This window comes from Penicillium solitum, assembly GCF_028829755.1.
Source record: "Penicillium solitum strain IBT 25940 chromosome Unknown utg000009l_segment0_segment0, whole genome shotgun sequence".
Taxonomy (NCBI): domain Eukaryota; kingdom Fungi; phylum Ascomycota; class Eurotiomycetes; order Eurotiales; family Aspergillaceae; genus Penicillium; species Penicillium solitum.
Window position 1 is genome coordinate 3351307 of NW_027072128.1, and position 15426 is coordinate 3366732.

The 15426-nt window shown below is 52.7% G+C and overlaps 4 protein-coding genes across 4 annotated transcripts; 2 read left to right on the forward strand and 2 right to left on the reverse strand.

Moving 5' to 3' along the window:
• Positions 1-257: 257 nt before the first annotated feature.
• N7455_012365 (uncharacterized protein) lies at positions 258-1542 on the forward strand (the record flags this gene model as incomplete). Its single annotated transcript, XM_040952736.2, has 4 exons — positions 258-515; positions 578-711; positions 766-1300; positions 1353-1542. 4 exons carry the CDS (start codon positions 258-260, stop codon positions 1458-1460), a joined length of 1035 nt encoding a protein of 344 aa, XP_040816703.2. The 3' UTR covers positions 1461-1542.
• A 2157-nt stretch (positions 1543-3699) lies between these two features.
• N7455_012366 (gamma-glutamyltransferase family protein) lies at positions 3700-5898 on the reverse strand. Its single transcript, XM_040952593.2, has 4 exons — positions 5596-5898; positions 5507-5525; positions 5092-5441; positions 3700-5031 (listed from the first exon to the last, which is right to left on the reverse strand). The coding sequence occupies exons 1-4, from the start codon at positions 5758-5760 to the stop codon at positions 3754-3756; spliced, it is 1812 nt and encodes a 603-aa protein (XP_040816852.2). The 5' UTR covers positions 5761-5898; the 3' UTR covers positions 3700-3753.
• A 675-nt stretch (positions 5899-6573) lies between these two features.
• N7455_012367 (uncharacterized protein) lies at positions 6574-7947 on the forward strand (the record flags this gene model as incomplete). Its single annotated transcript, XM_065606875.1, has 3 exons — positions 6574-6770; positions 6836-7154; positions 7225-7947. The coding sequence occupies 3 exons, from the start codon at positions 6574-6576 to the stop codon at positions 7945-7947; spliced, it is 1239 nt and encodes a 412-aa protein (XP_065460041.1).
• Positions 7948-8417: 470 nt separating this feature from the next.
• On the reverse strand, positions 8418-13026 carry N7455_012368 (PE repeat family protein; the record flags this gene model as incomplete). Its single annotated transcript, XM_065606876.1, is given in 5 exon segments — positions 8418-11797; positions 11814-11975; positions 12051-12548; positions 12638-12854; positions 12874-13026. The coding sequence occupies 5 exon segments, from the start codon at positions 13024-13026 to the stop codon at positions 8418-8420; spliced, it is 4410 nt and encodes a 1469-aa protein (XP_065460042.1).
• Between the last annotated feature and the right edge of the window lie 2400 nt (positions 13027-15426).

Genomic DNA, 15426 nt, shown 5'->3' on the forward strand with positions numbered 1-15426 from the left:
TTAGCACATATTAATTTCCTCCAATTTACCCAAAGTCTATTAATCCGTCTCGTAGATCTGTAGGAACAGCCCTTCTACTGTGCATATTGTTCCCTCTATATCAGTCCACCCTCCTCTCTTCTTCATCTCTTCTCTTCTTCCAGGATTCTCTGCAGCTTACATCTTCCAATTCAAACCAGCCTTATATCTATATCTTATATCATTCCATCCCTCCTATACTTATCTACTCTTTCTCTTCCATTCTCTTTATACACATCATGACCCGGGGATCCACAGGGCGCATCAGTCCAAACCACATCGTCTCGGTCTTGAACTCGCCTTCTGTCTCCTCTTCTTCACCTGAACCTCAACATCTTGCTTCCAAATCCAACATGGCGGGCCGGAAGAACAGCATGCGTACATCCTCTCCGGCAGATGCCACTGTGCCCGTGACCTTTACACCAACCACCCATCGCATCAGCAAGGCCAAGAAGGGAAAGCGCGTACATGCCTGCCAATACCCAGCATGTGGAAAGGTCGGCGCAACCATATATATCTATATACACCTATCGGGTCAATCAAACTGACTCCATTGCAGGTCTTCACCAGAGCCGAGCACCGAAGACGCCATGAGTTGAACCACAACCCCGAGGCATCGTACCGCTGCGCAACACAGGGGTGCAAGAAAGCATTCCACCGTGCTGATCTACTTGCGCGCCACATGGAGAGACAGTGAGTACTACAGGGAGCTTTTGGCGATATGGCGCATACTAACAAGAATGGCAGCGAACTCGAATCGCAATCAGAGCAGTCCTCATGGGCATCCAACAACCAACAGCCCATCGCAACCGAGTCCGCTGTCCCGCGCTGTATGTCAATGGACCACGGAATGCCATTGACCGCAACCTCCCATCCACACTCCATGTCTATCGGCTCACTCGTGGCTCCTGGGATTCACCCGGATCTGGCAAACAACGACTGCTCATTAATGTGGAGCGGCGTCGACTTGCCCCTACAGCCCCGTCCAGCCTTCCATAGCCAGCTCCCAGAGTCCGTTGACGACAGCCCGTTCTACTCTTCCCCCGCAGAGACCTGCCCCTCGCCTCTGTCGGATGCGACTTTCTCTCTTCCTCCCCACTCTAGCTCCTCCATCTCTTCCGCATCTGTGTCGGTCATCGACCAGTACCCCAAAAATATCCTCAAGGGCGATGTCACCTCGTCCCCGCTTCAGATGCACACTCCCCTCCGCTGGGATACTGATGCTGGCATGCCTCCGTCGCATCTAGTTTCCATGTCCATGGGGGAGAGTATGATCCAACCAGTGAGTTTTCTTTTCGGTTATTCAGTATGACCATTGACTAATATATCTCCAGCCCGTTCAGTGCCACTACCCTTCTCCTCCGTGGTCCAGCGCAGAGTGTCTTCCCTACGACGACCAGGTCCACTCCATGCAACAGTTCCCCGTGACCTGGGGCATGTGAAAATATCATCCAAGCTCTGTGATCAAACTATAGGTATTGATCATAGACGGCCGAATTTTATGACTACATACACGACCACCCGGGCATTTGCCTCTATACGAAACCAGCGCAGATGATCCAACAGCCCTGGAAAACTTTGGACTCCACGGAAAACAAAACAGATGTGGGTCCAAAGGACGGGACTCCCGAGGGTGGTCTCGACTCCTTATAAATGGCTCAATCGTCATTATCAGAGCTCTCCACCTGTCTCCATTCTGGGCCGGAGTGTGACCACCTGGACTCCCGGTCCACCGGTTGCCGTCGCTTCACGCGCCCATCCATAATTATTCCAAATAGAACGACCAAAGAAGTGTCTCCGACACAAACTGGGAGTTGGAGTTGGAGTTGATGTTTCTTTTTTTTTCCCTTTGTTCGACGCATTTCCTTATGTGTGATTTTTGACGACACGATCATGATTACTTTTTTTTTCTTTGCCATTCTTGTCTATTATACCATCTATATACCCCTGCAGGCCATTCAAATGTACCGCAAATTTCGTTTTACGATAATCCCACCATACCCCGGCATTTTATAAATGTCCCTAGGTATAGCTCCAACTTTGGAAATTTGATGAAATGACAAATCCTTTCAAACTCCCGATATAAAGTTCAACTCTATTAAATCAACACCCGTGGCTCGGTTGGCCGTCATACCCGTGGACCCAAGCGAGATAAGCGATCTTCGATCTAGCGGAAACCGATTCCATGGAAAAGGATAAACTTCGGCTTATGTAAAGTGGAACAAAGCGCCAGGAAAGAACCGAACCTTGGAAAACATCCTTTCCAAGATTGTAGGTACAACGTTGTAACTAAAACGTTCCGAAGTTCTTCCAAGGCATTATACGCCCCAGGGTTGGATATCAAATCTCCCGAGATTCAAAATACAAAGTCAAGGTCCCACAGCTTACAATTCCAATTCTCGAAACAAAAAAGTCCACCCAAAAAACTCTCTTTCGGCCGTCGCTTTGTGGCTCTGGACTTCTTAGCGTCTGGCTAAAGACTCGACCAACTCCACTTTATATTCCCGCACGCCCCGAACGCCCATCTTGTAAGTAATCAACCGCTGTTACAGGGAGTTAACCACGTCGGTCCCCAGGCTATTCTCGATGTAGTAAACGGACCTGCTCCTCTCCACCTTGTTTCTCTCCACCTTGTTCTCCCCGCTAGACTAGTTCCGGGTCTCACGGAGTAAATAGGGAGAAAAGAAAATCATTTTAATTGGGTATTTCGGTTTGGATTTGGAGGAGTCATCGTGGATTCGGGTATTGTTCATCTCACGTGGAGAGCCGGAGAGGAGGTGGGTTTTTGGGCTTCGATCTGGAATTGACCTTTGAGACTATGTTTTAGCCTAGGACTTTAGTACTAGTATGAGTATGAGTAAGCTTGGTTCGACTTGGGGAGTTTGAGGGTTGTTATTCGGTTGATTTATTATCATACGTATACATTGCATACGTATACATTAATGATTTTGTCTTTGGATTATGGATTTGTATCATCGTTATTGCTTTTTCCCCTTCTCCTGAGTCTTACCTACAAAATAGTTAATTAGAGCTGTCGCGGACTTGGCTGTGGGGCATGGTTAGTCTGGCGTGTCGATCAGGGGTTCCCATGGGAGTCATACGGCTTTTCGAGGCCTTGGCTTTCGTTTAGACGACCTGCCTGCTTGAGCGATGATGTACATTTGCTCTTTGTTTTGGTGCTTCTTGATTGGGCTTGGTGAATTATGTGTGCTGTATTTGGTATGTAGTGCGGAGCCCGGAGTGGTGTTGTGATAGAGGCTGCATAGGTACTGTCTACGTGTGGTGGCCTACGTACATTGTAGAGACAAGATTGCATCAGGGGTTATGGTTGTACTTTGGCACATTTAGTTTCTAACTCTTCTGTGGAGATCGTTATCTATAACAATAGTACTGTTCTCTTTGGCAAGAATTGGGGAATGGGTTTGGGGTTTGCCCTACATTCCCCTATATCGATGCATCTTTTGCCTTCCTTCCCAGAGTGTATAGGTACACAAGGTACCGGGCACTCATCTGATGGAAATAGGGGGTTTAACATGTGTCATATTTATCTGAGTCCAGCTGTAAAGCTGGACATTCATTGATCTAGTTGGTCGGTTGTACGTCGGTAGAGAGATCAGATGATAAACAGTCATGATGATGTTTTAAGAAAAATAAACAGAAAGAATTAAGTAAAAACCGTGGACTTCTTGGTAGTTGATCACTTGTGACTAGGTACATGTGTACATCAAGATGCCTCTACAGCAAAGGGAATGCCATACCATCGCCCCGAAGATCACTGCCTGCGGCATAAACCAGCTTCCCATCGTCATAGTATGAACGAATGATCTGGCCGCGACCAAACATAGACCGCTTCCAACCACTCAACACCTCAATCTTGTGACCAAGACGACGCAGCCCCTCCACAGTAGCATCACTAATACCCTCCTCAACCCACACCGTGCGGTCGGTACTCTCGTCATTCGGCGCAGCAAGACAGAAGCGCGGCGAATCGAGCGCTGCCTGGGGATGATACCCGAAGGCAAGCATATTGAGCATAACCTGAACATGTCCCTGGGGTTGCATAAAGCCACCCATAACACCGTAAACGGAGTGTAGGGAGCCATCGGCGATATTAGTGATAAGGGCAGGGATGATAGTGTGGTATGGTCGCTTGCGGGGGGCTAGGACATTAGGGTGGCCTTCCTGCAGCGAGAAATTGGCACCGCGGTTCTGCAGCGTGAAGCCACAGCCAGCAGGGATGATGGCCGTTCCGAACCCGGCGTAGTTACTGTTGATGAAGGAGATGCCGTTGCCCTCGTGGTCCGTCACTGCGAAGTACACCGTGTCGCAGTGGTTGTGCGCTGGACTGCCGTGGTCCAGGATATCTGCTGCGCGCTCGGGTGTGAACAGCTTCGCCCGCTCTGCGAGGTACGCGCGGTCGAGTAGGCCCTGCGAAGGCACGCTCTCCACGTCTGGGTCTGTGACCCACCAGGCTGCGTCGGCGAAGGCGATGCGCAGACTTTCAATTACAGCGTGTAGGTACTCAGCGGAGTTATGCTGGGCCTCAGTGAACTTGGGGATCTTGCCTGATTTCTCGAGTTCTTCCATGATGCCGAGTGCCATTAGCGCCACGATTCCCTGGCCGTTTGGTGGGTGCTCCCAGATCTCAACGCCTTGGTTGGCTTCGCCATCTGTGCCGGGTGTTGCTTTCGAGACAATGTCCTGGCCAGTGAACTTGAGTGAGATAGCGTCGACTTCCTGTGTTCCGGTCTCGGCATGATAGGCTAGATCCTCGAGTGACATGTAGCCTCCCAGGTCTTGCACCACCTTGACGATGGATTCTGCGATCCGTCCTTGGTAGAATCCTTTCTTGCCCTCTGCAGCGAGTGCGCGGAAGGTCTTGGCTAGAGTGGGATTCTTCATGATCTCGCCTGGACGCGGGGCTCGCACGCCATCTTTGGCTGAAGGATCGACTTTCAACATTTCACGGAAATTAGGAGATGCATTGCGGATATCTTTCTCGGACTCATTCCACTGCGCGCGGGTTAGTTCATGGTACCATCGTGCGATTGCGGTTGGAAATTGAATACTTACACCCTGAGATGAAAGCTCCGACACAGGGAACCCCTCCTCTCCCAGCTCAATAGCAGGCTGTAGAATCTGCTCGAGCGACAACTTACCGCTACCAAACTTCTCGATTGTATCAACCCATCCTGCAGCCGCTCCAGGCGTAGTCGCAGCTAGAGCATTCAACATGGGCATGTTGCCCGGCTGCCCGGGGGCCAGACCGAGATCCTTGCGGATTTTCTCTAAGCTGGCATTACCAGGATACCGACCAGAGCCATTGAGCGCATGCACCTTCTTCGTCTTGGCATTGTAGAAGAGACAGAACATGTCGCCTCCGATGCCCGTGGAGCCAGGCTCAGTCATATTGAGTCCGGCGGCTGTAGAAGCATGAGATCAGTTCATTGTTTCGCGCTGTGATTATGCAACTCGAGGCGAGGCTTACCAACGGCAACAGCGGCATCCTAGGCAAGAATATCACAGTCAGTATTGTTGAAATGGAATGCGACGCGTAGAATTGAACAAGGCGCATACCGCTGCATTTCCACCTTGACTCAGGATCTTATGACCCGCAGCAGCGGCTAGTGGTTGGGTGCATGATACGATGCCCTTGGTGCTGTGGACGGTACTCCGTCTACTAGCAAATGGGACATAGTCCGCGTTCTCGCGGGGGTATACGGCTTTGGCGTTGAGCGGCATGACTTGGGATGATGGAGAAGTGGGAGAGCGGGGGATAAGAGGGGGGGATATCAGATGCTTATCAACCCCCACCAATTTCCCCAAGGCAGGGCAGGGCTGTCATAAAAATGGATAAAAGGAAAGTAAATTGGAATGTTCCTCGGTAAAGTCTGACGAATTGGGGAAAATTGAATGGATACTACTTGAGTATGACTCCAACTTTGGGGAACCTTATAATATTACCTAAGTAAATACTCCTGCCCAGGCACCTGGGGTCCACTACTACATCTACATACTTGTAACATGTGAAGAACTTGATTCCCTACACTCTTTGAGCCCCCTATTAGGGTGCTACTGAATACATATGTAGTGTGTATATATACTGATATCAAAGAGCTTTGAGAATACACCGCTGTAAAGGTATAAAGCTGCGTCTGTTGCTCCATTAGGAAACAAACGGCTCAGCTTGTGTACCTGTATACTATACATCTAAGGATATTCCATATCGGAGTTGAGCATGGCCTCCCCGGTGCTTTGGCCGAGGTTAGCTGGAGTAGTATGACGTATATCATTCTATTATTGTTCTATTATTGTTCTATCCACATCGCATCCTCATTTCTGAAACGGAGACAAGTCGAACAAGTCGAAATCCATGGATACAGAAACGTGATCACGTAACTCACCGCCCCGGTCTTCGGAGCGGCAATTGATCCCTCCGCCATCATCCCACCCCCCGGTCCATTCAGTTCCATAGATGTTGAATGGGGCACTATAAAAGACCCCTGATCTTATCTGATGAAACTGATCTTGAGAAAAGGCCTCTGATGGAGCAGCATGGTGGTATTTGTCGACCTTGACGATGCATTTCCTGATGGATCGGCACATTTGGAGAAGCCATTCCCATTGATGGTTGACCCCATCGCGTCGGACCCGGCCGAACTACCCACATTGCCTACTTCGCCGAATGAAACGACCAACGAGATCCTAAACCCCAATCGGAATGGATTCTCCGCGGCTTTGAGTTGTTATCCGTATGTATTTGCCTGCCAACAACCGACAAATAAGATTAAGATCCAGCTGACACGTCACACCATAGCATCGTCAAAGAAATCGCTCGCGCCATCGACCTGAATACCCTCTATGCCCTCTCAAATACATGTCGCCAGTTCCACGTGAACTTGGCACCATTCCGCCACCAACTAGCGAGAGAGACTCTCCGGTGCGAGAATGAATACATCGAAACCCTAGCAGAGATGCTAGACAGCGGCTCTGTCCTCCCAGACAGCGTCAAATCAGTCATACGACTACTAAGCCGTCCCAGCGGCGAGCAAACCCGTATGACCCGCGGGAAGGTGGCCAAGTGCGCGCGCGACATGGTGGGCGAATGTCGACGCTGCGCCAAGGTTGTATGCAGAGTAAGCCAAATCCCCTCCCTCCCCACGCGCCTAACAAAGACCCGCCAAGTTGCTAAATCCAGCTCTGCAGAATTGTACAATCAAACCTCCTTCCCAACCAGCCCTTAAAAACCGTATCCGCCGCCTCTGTCGACCCTGCGGAATAGCGCCACTCTCCTCCCATCTCTCCTACACAACCTCAGATCCGCACACCCCCGACCCATGGGACGAGACTAGCGTCGCGGCAATTGCGTTTGCGCGAAACCCCTGCAATTGCGAGGAAGCCGTCTGGCTGTGCACGCAGTGCGGAATGACGCTGCGCAGTAATGACACGACATACCGTCGTGTCTGGGCGTGGCGCACGCGCTACAGCACGTACCTCGGCGGCGGACTGGGCACTGGCATTGGCGAAGGCAGCCAGGGTGTTAAGTGCGGGCGTGGTGAGAACTGTCTTGCAGCGCAGGAGCTTGAGCTTGAGGTTGATTGTGAGGCTGATGAGGGATCTGGGTCGGGAAGTGATACCAGTAGTACGGCACATAGTCCTGCAGCTCCTCCCTCGTTTGGTTATGAGGGGATTGGCGTCTCGGATAGCCATGATGATGAGGAGCCTGGGTATTTCAGGCAGGAAGTTATTGGGCTAGGTGGTATTGTTAAGCACAAGTCTAAAAAGAGGGTTAATGTTGGTGCTTGTGTTGTTGAGTATGAGGATGAGAGGGATACAGGGAATTATCTTGAGAGGGAGGAGAAGGGTTTGTATCGTGCTTGGTGTGGGTGGTGTTCCAGGGTGATTCCGGCGAAGAGCGAGCAGACTTGATTTTATTTTGCTACTTATTCGGACTGTCTGGTTTAGGGCTTTGCATGTTGCATGTTGCATTTGATAGGGCGACTTTTCTATTGTTTACGACTAATGCCACTGGCGAAGATGCCAGTTTGGTAAAATGACATACATCATGAAACATGAGATGACTGATGGGATTGACGTCGGGGTGTCAAATTGGATAGAGATACATACTATGATGACAACAGACTGTATACGGAGTATAGGCACTCGAGATAGCCTCAATCAAAATCCTTGTCAAGTTGATGCATATTGAATCAAATCTGGCTAATAAAATCAAGTCAAGTACTCCTGCAATGATTCGCTCCGCAATGCAAGCGCAAATTCATCAAGCATACACATTGTCACATAGATCATTCTGTCAAACCACAAACCACCCCCGTTAAAGTAAAAGACAAGGTTGAAAGTGAAAAGAAAATCAAAAACGCAAAACAATCTCTACGGTCTCAATGGGCAGCAATCGCTCTCCAGAGACCCTTCAGCTTCGACTCCTCTCGGGGAGGCGATTCCTCGCGTCTGTGACGACGATGAGAACGAACCTCTCTCGTCTCCCTGGAACGTCGGGAGGAGCCCTCAGGCTTCCTCTCCCTCTCCCTCTCCTTCTCTCCCTCGATTTCTCGTTCACGTGCGTGCTCACGCTCACGCTCACGCTCCTTCTCCATCCGGTCTTTCTCCCTCTCTCTCTCCTTCCTCTCTTCCCTAGATCGACCATGCTCAGCTGTCGACGAGCGTCGTAATCTCCTACTCTCAGTGCGCTCAACACGCTCAGTGCGAGGAGGCTCCTCTTCGCGTCGCGACCGTGATCCGCTAGACCGACCACTGGAGTGTCGCTCTTCATGCTCCGCCCGGTCCTGACGGCTGCCACTGCTGTGACTTGTCGATGACCGGCGCGGCCTCTCAATTGGGGGTGCAGCCTTGGTGGCATTTAGGCGCAGCAAAGGCCCATTGGTATCCGACTTGCCTTCAGTCATGTACCGCAGGAAGGCACGGGGCTTGGGCGTCGGTACCGATGTTGATACCTGCTTCGATGAAGAGGTCCTGGTTGAGCGGGCTCGTTCGAGGGGTTGGTTCGAGGGAGTATCGGAGGTGCGGCGTTTGGATCTGGGTTCGATGACTTCGGGCTCCATTTCTGGTTCCATTGCCCTCTCCTTCTCCTTCACCTTCTCCCTGGACGAGCTCTTCGAGCGCTTCAGTTTCTCGGGAGCAGGAATACCGCTGCGCTCCCGTTCCTCGGCGAGAGCACGCTGCTTTCGCTGTATCTGTGATTTCTCGTCGTGTTGGCGTCGTGCTTCTTCCAGTGCCTTAGCCCAGCGGTTGGTGAAGACGTTTCGCTCGCTTTTCTGACGTTGGAGTTGATCCCGGCGGCCTTCGGACGATGTCTTGGACTGCCGACGCTCTCCTTCGATCGGAGAGGTACGCTTTCTGCGGCGTCGGGAGTGGCGGGCTGCTGCGGCTTCTGCGCTTTCGTCAAGAGGCTCGGCGTCGATCATCTCCACCTCACGCGGGGCGTCTGCTGGGGGTGGTACGAGCTCGTCGGGCGCCACTTCGTCGTCAGCGGGGACAGGTACTGGCTCGGGGGCAGCTTCTGGTTCTGTTGGTGGGTCTTCAGCGGGGAGGTCTCTGGCAACCTCTGGCTCAGGGGTTGGCTCCTCCGGCGGTGTCTCAGGCAATGCCTCTTCCGGCGTTGGAGTCTCGACTGGGACTGCAGCTGCATCGGCCGCTGGTGTCTCAGCTGGGGCCTCGTCCGGAACCACTGGTTCAGCCGGGGATTCGTCAGGTGCCGGGATCTCAGCTGGAGCAGCTTCGACAGGAGCTGGCTCTTCGGGCGCTGGCTCGTCAGCAGGAGTTTCTACTGGGATCTCCTTTGGCGCCTCATCGGGTACGACTTCCGGTTCTGCTACGGCCTCTGCGGGGGTCTCGGCAACGGGCGCTTCTTCCACTGGGGTCTCTTCCACCGGGGCGGGAGCAGGTGCCTCCTCAGCCGCTGGTTCTGGGGCAGGAGTCTCCTCTACAGGATCTGCGGCAGCGGGGGCATCTTCAGTCACTTCCTGCTCTTTAGCGGCAGGTGCCTCGGGGGCTTCAGGAATCGGGTCAACGGCTTCCGGTGCAGGAGGTGCAGCCTCTTCGACAGGCTCCTCAGCGGGAGGTTCGACAACAGCCTCAGCAGCGGGTTCGGGAGCGGGTTCAGGAGTAGGCTCGGCAGGAGCTTCAACAACAGGCTCCGTAACAGGCTCGGCAGCGGGTTCAGGAGCGGGCTCGGGAGTGGGCTCGGGAGTGGGCTCAGCAGCAGGTTCAGCCACAGGCTCGGGGGCAGGCTCAGCAGCCGGTTCCGGAGCGGGCTCAGTGGTAGGCTCGACAGCTGGCTCAGGCTTGGGCTCAACAGGAGCTTCAACCACAGGCTCGGGGGCAGGCTCAGCAGCCGGTTCCGGAGCGGGTTCAGGCTCAGGCTCAGCGACAGGCTCGGCAGCTGGCTCAGGTTCAGGCTCGACAGGAGCTTCAACCACAGGTTCAGGTTCAGGCTCAGCAGGAGCTTCGACGACAGGCTCGGGGGCAGGCTCAGCAGCAGGCTCGGCAGCAGGTTCGGCAGCAGGCTCAGGCTCAGCAGGAGGCTCAGCGGCGGGCTCAGGGGCAGGCTCAGCGGGAGCTTCAACCACAGGCTCGGGGGCAGGCTCAGCAGCCGGTTCCGGAGCGGGTTCAGGCTCAGGCTCAGCGACAGGCTCGGCAGCTGGCTCAGGCTCAGGCTCGACAGGAGCTTCAACCACAGGCTCGGGGGTAGGCTCAGCAGCCGGTTCCGGAGCGGGCTCAGGGGTAGGCTCGACAGCTGGCTCAGGCTCGGCCTCAGCAGGAGCTTCAACCACAGGCTCGGGGGCAGGCTCAGCAGCCGGTTCCGGAGCGGGTTCAGGGGTAGGCTCGACAGCTGGCTCAGGCTCGGGCTCAGCAGGAGCTTCAACCACAGGCTTGGGGGCAGGCTCAGCAGCCGGTTCCGGAGCGGGTTCAGGGGCAGGCTCAGCCGGAGTGCTTTCTTCGACGGGTGCCTCTTTAGGGGTCTCAACTGGCTCCGGCTCTACAGCTTCCACCTTCTCCTCCGCAGCAGCTTCGGGTTCAGCAGCAGGTGCTTCCTCAACTGGCGAGGCTTCCGGCTCTAGTTCCTTGGCAGGTTCTTCGGGAGCCTTGTCCTCTTCAGCTGCAGGTGGAGCAGGTTCAGGTTCAGCTGCTGGTGCCTCTGCTTCCGCTGGCTGTTCGCTTATTTCAGGTGATGCTTCAGGCTCCGACGCTGCTTCAGCGGCTGGTTCTGGCACTGGCTCTGGCGCTGGCTCTGGCTCTGCTGCTGGCTCTGGCTCTGCTGCTGGTTCTGGTGTTGGCTCTGGTGTTGGCTCTGGGTCGGCTGCCTTCTTGTTTTTCTTGCCCTTCTTTTTCTTACCCTTGCCCGCTGGCTTGAGTTCCTCTGCGGGTGGCTCGGGTGCTGCTGGTTCCTCTGGAGCAGGTGTATCAGGAGGATTATCTGCGGGCTTTTCGGGTTCAGCTTCAGGCTCCGGGGCTGTTTCGGCGGCTGGTTCTTCCACTGCCGCTGGCTCTGGCGTTGGGTCGGCGACTGGTTCTGCCACTGGCTCCGGCGTTGGCTCTGGCTCGGCAGCTGGTTCTGCCACTGGCTCCGGCGTTGGTTCTGGCTCGGCAGCTGGTTCTGCCACTGGCTCCGGCGTTGGCTCTGGCTCTGGCTCTGGCTCTGGCTCTGCTGCTGGTTCTGGCGCTGGTTCTGGCTCTGGCTCGGCGGCTGGTTCCGGTTCGGGCGTTGGCTCTGGCTCGGCTGCCTTCTTGTTTTTCTTGCCTTTCTTTTTTCTTACCCTTGCCCGTTGGCTTGGGTTCCTCCACGGGTGGCTCGGGTGCTGGTGGTTCCTCTGGAGCAGGTGATTCATCGGCCTTTGGGGCTTCTTCCTCTAGGGCGTCTTCGGCGGCCGCCTTAGCAGCAGCCTCTTTCTCGGCCGCTAAAATCTCAGGATCTACGTCTATGTCAAAATCTGGGAAACCTTCATCTACGTACTGTCAGCTTCGTAAGAACTAATGTAAGTTTGGATACTGACCATTGTTGCCGTCGCCTTCTTTTTTCTTGTCTTCACCTGCTGGAGCATCTTCTCCACCTTCGGGTTTTGCATCTTCTTCAGGCTTTGATTCTTCTTCGGGCTTCGCGCTGTCATCGGGCGCTGCACCGCCTTCAGGTTTAGATTCATCTTCAGGCTTTGGGTCGTCTTCGGGCTTTGGATCTCCTTCAGGCTTGGCTTCTTCTTCTTCTGGCTTGGCTTCCTCTTCAGACTTTGCTTCCTCTTCAGACTTTGCTTCCTCTTCAGACTTTGCTTCCTCTTCAGACTTTGCTTCCTCTTCGGGCTTTGCTTCGCCTTCAGGCGCTGCACCGTCGTCAGGCTTTGGATCCTCTGTAGATTTCCCGTCTTCTACGGCAGCATCCTTGGAAGCCTCATCGGGATTCTCTGCATCTGGCGCTGGCTCATCCTTGCCATCTTCTTTAGCCTCTGGGGCAGCCTCGTCGGGTGGAGACTCGGCTGGTGGTGCAGCCTCTGCGGAATCTGAACATTATATGTTAATATCAAGTACAAAAAGCAGAGTATAGATTCTTCGACGATAAACCTCATCATCTATAGAAACATGTACTTACCTGTAGGTTCAGCGGGCGGGCTGTCATCGCCACTTGGCTCAGCGGCAGGGGGGTCTTCAGAGGCAGGGTCCTTCTCCGGTTCGGCGGTGGGCTCCTTGTTGTCCTGGTTTTGGCCCTCGGTCAGATCGGTCGTTGAATAGGTGACAGGGTAAAATTGGAAAGATTTAGTCTCATAATCAAAGGTCTGATATTGACGTTGGACCGATGCATATGAGTACTGAGGGAGATCGGCATACTTGTAAGACATCCTCAACAGCGGCTGCCGCCGAGTCCGGGGCAGGGTCGACGAGGTCTTTGTTCTCGGGTTCAGGGGGTGGTGCAGAACCGACGGGAGGGCGATTGTTGTTGTTTTTATTGTTCTTGTTCTTCTTCTTACTCTTAGGGGCCATGATCCCTGGTCAATGACGTATCATATATCGAAAAGCCTGGGCGAGGCTGACTGGCGCGTGATGTGACGAGAACCGGGACAATGGGAAATTGACAAGCCGGCTTGTCGGGCTCGATACACGGAAAAGTATGGGGCGGCAGGGGAAATCGGGAACAAAAGATACAAAATATGGACAATTGAGGAGTGTGAAACTGGGTAGGGTACCTCATGTATTAGAGTACTAAAAGGGAAAGGAAGGATATGCTTGTTTCTCTGGTGACACAGAGGTCGCATTGGACAGTCATGGTGAGGCAGCGTATAATAGTTCGTCTCCTATGCGGTCGGATGGGACGACAACAAAGTGCATTACGGTCCTTGGGCCCTGAACGTCACCAATGAACTGCCCGATGGAGCCAATTGTGATTGGGCCACGTCGGTCGTCGGGTCTCCATCTCCAGGGCCGACATGATGGTTTAGTGAGGTCCGGTGCTTGGTTAGGGCCGGGTGAGAGCAGCAGAATCCCCACCCGCAGGAAGAGCTGCAGCACCAAGTAGTAAATGGGGAGATGGGATTGGGGATCAGGGGGCACATCGGTCAAGATAGGAAAGGTAGTGCTGCAGGAGTATGGAGAAACTGGGTCTGTTGAAGTGGGGTGGATGCCACCGAATGAATTGAATTGAATTGAATTGACTTGGTTTTTTTTCTTCTTCTTTGTTTTGGTTTGTTTTTGGGCCTGGATACTACACACAGACACACATACTGAGATGAGAATAGAAATGAATTGGGCCGAGGGAACTTCGCAGGTGTACAGTACACAAAGCCACGAAGGCAATGTTTCAGTAGGAAAATCGATGGGCGACGCAGAAGTGATGCAGACCCATTTCTGCCCAACGTGCCCCGGTAACGGCGGCAAATAGGATGGAGGCGTACAAAGTACACCGGTGGGGAGACCAGGACGATTAACCTCAAAATGGATCCGATACTGGGAGGCAAATATTGGAACTTCTAGCCAGTTTCTGCATTATTCATAGAATCAAACTGGGAAGGCGAAACGGGGTGGTTGGGAATGAAGTTGGTATGGAGCTTGATGGAGTCGTGGATAGTCGAATCTCCACTTTGGACACCGACACGACACCGACACTTCAGAGTATTGTCCGAGAACATTATTTTGTGACACTCAACTGTAAGGGAGCCAGCAGTTGAGATGGTGATGTAATATGCAGTTAAACATCGTGGACTGCATCAAATGTACTTTGTAAAAGAAAAAGTAAGAGGGAAATGGCGAATCCGGAGTTTCTTGGGGGGGTCAGGTGATATTGCGCATTGGACTTCCAAGGTTGGACATCAAATTCTCCCTCGTTTCTGCTATATTCGAGATTTTCATATGTTGTATTTCCATTCCACCTATGACTATACATTGATCTTCGCGTCAATACCAGCCACTCCTAAATCAACACGTCCACCAATTCCTGCATCCAACTTGCTCCGCGAAGTACACTAACAGACCCCACGGCTATCTGGTCGATGTGTCGTCTTACAGCAGCAGCTTCGTCACTGGGATCCTCTTCTTTCAACATAGCATATGTGTTCAGTTCGACCTAATGTACCTAAGGGTATAGATTGATGTACCTAAGAGTATAGATAGGTACAAAAGCCAACAGTCGAGTCTAAAAAGAGCTGCATGCATGTCTAGGCCACTTTTCGATTTTCTAGCGGATCATCTCGGCGCTGACTTTTCGTGTTATTCCCCGATATGCTGTACTTCCTGATACAAGTCCTCAGCCAAATCGCCAGATACGGTCATCTATGTACCCAACTCCATGCAGCGGGCCGAGCATCCATGCCGTGTTGGGGTGGTTAGCAGATAGCGGTCCTCTCGAGGTGAATCCATCGCATTTGTAAATATGATTGGTGAATTTGTTTCTATTCTCAGAATTGGGCCAGGTTTCTTGGGTTCTTCGGGTCTTGTTTGCATACGTTGGACTCCTAGACTCTTGGACTCTATACGGGGTAAATGGGCATAAACATCGCTCTTTTTTTCACTGAGCTGTTCCTTTGTCACCCATGCACTTGAAAGGGGTATGCCGATCGGAGAGGAGACGTCTGAAGGTTAATAGACTTTCATTCGATGTCTTATATTTGAGATTACAACTAGCGAATGGATAGGTCGTTTGAAGTATAGCTTGGTAGGGGTGTTCCCGGCATCGGATCTTAAAGAATGACCCGTGCGACGAAAAGAAAAAACTACTAGCAGTGGAGGGCTTCACTTTTTTTGGGAAGTTAAAACGTATTCGCGATATCGCTTGAAAAAGTACCCCATACACACACGTTGTAGACCCTGGTAAGTCCAGCAAATAACCCCTCTACTCCGTTATCCCGCCGGCGATCTCCTTCCCCTCACAGATGCATCGAATGTTCGCTA

Bases quoted from the DNA above. Each gene is read 5' to 3' on its own strand.
- N7455_012366 (XM_040952593.2), bottom strand. From the start codon at position 5,760: ATGCCGCTCAACGCCAAAGCCGTATACCCCCGCGAGAACGCGGACTAT. The intron at 5,032-5,091 runs GTAAGTATTCAA...ACCCGCGCGCAG, and splicing joins CGGAGCTTTCATCTCAGGGT to TGGAATGAGTCCGAGAAAGA.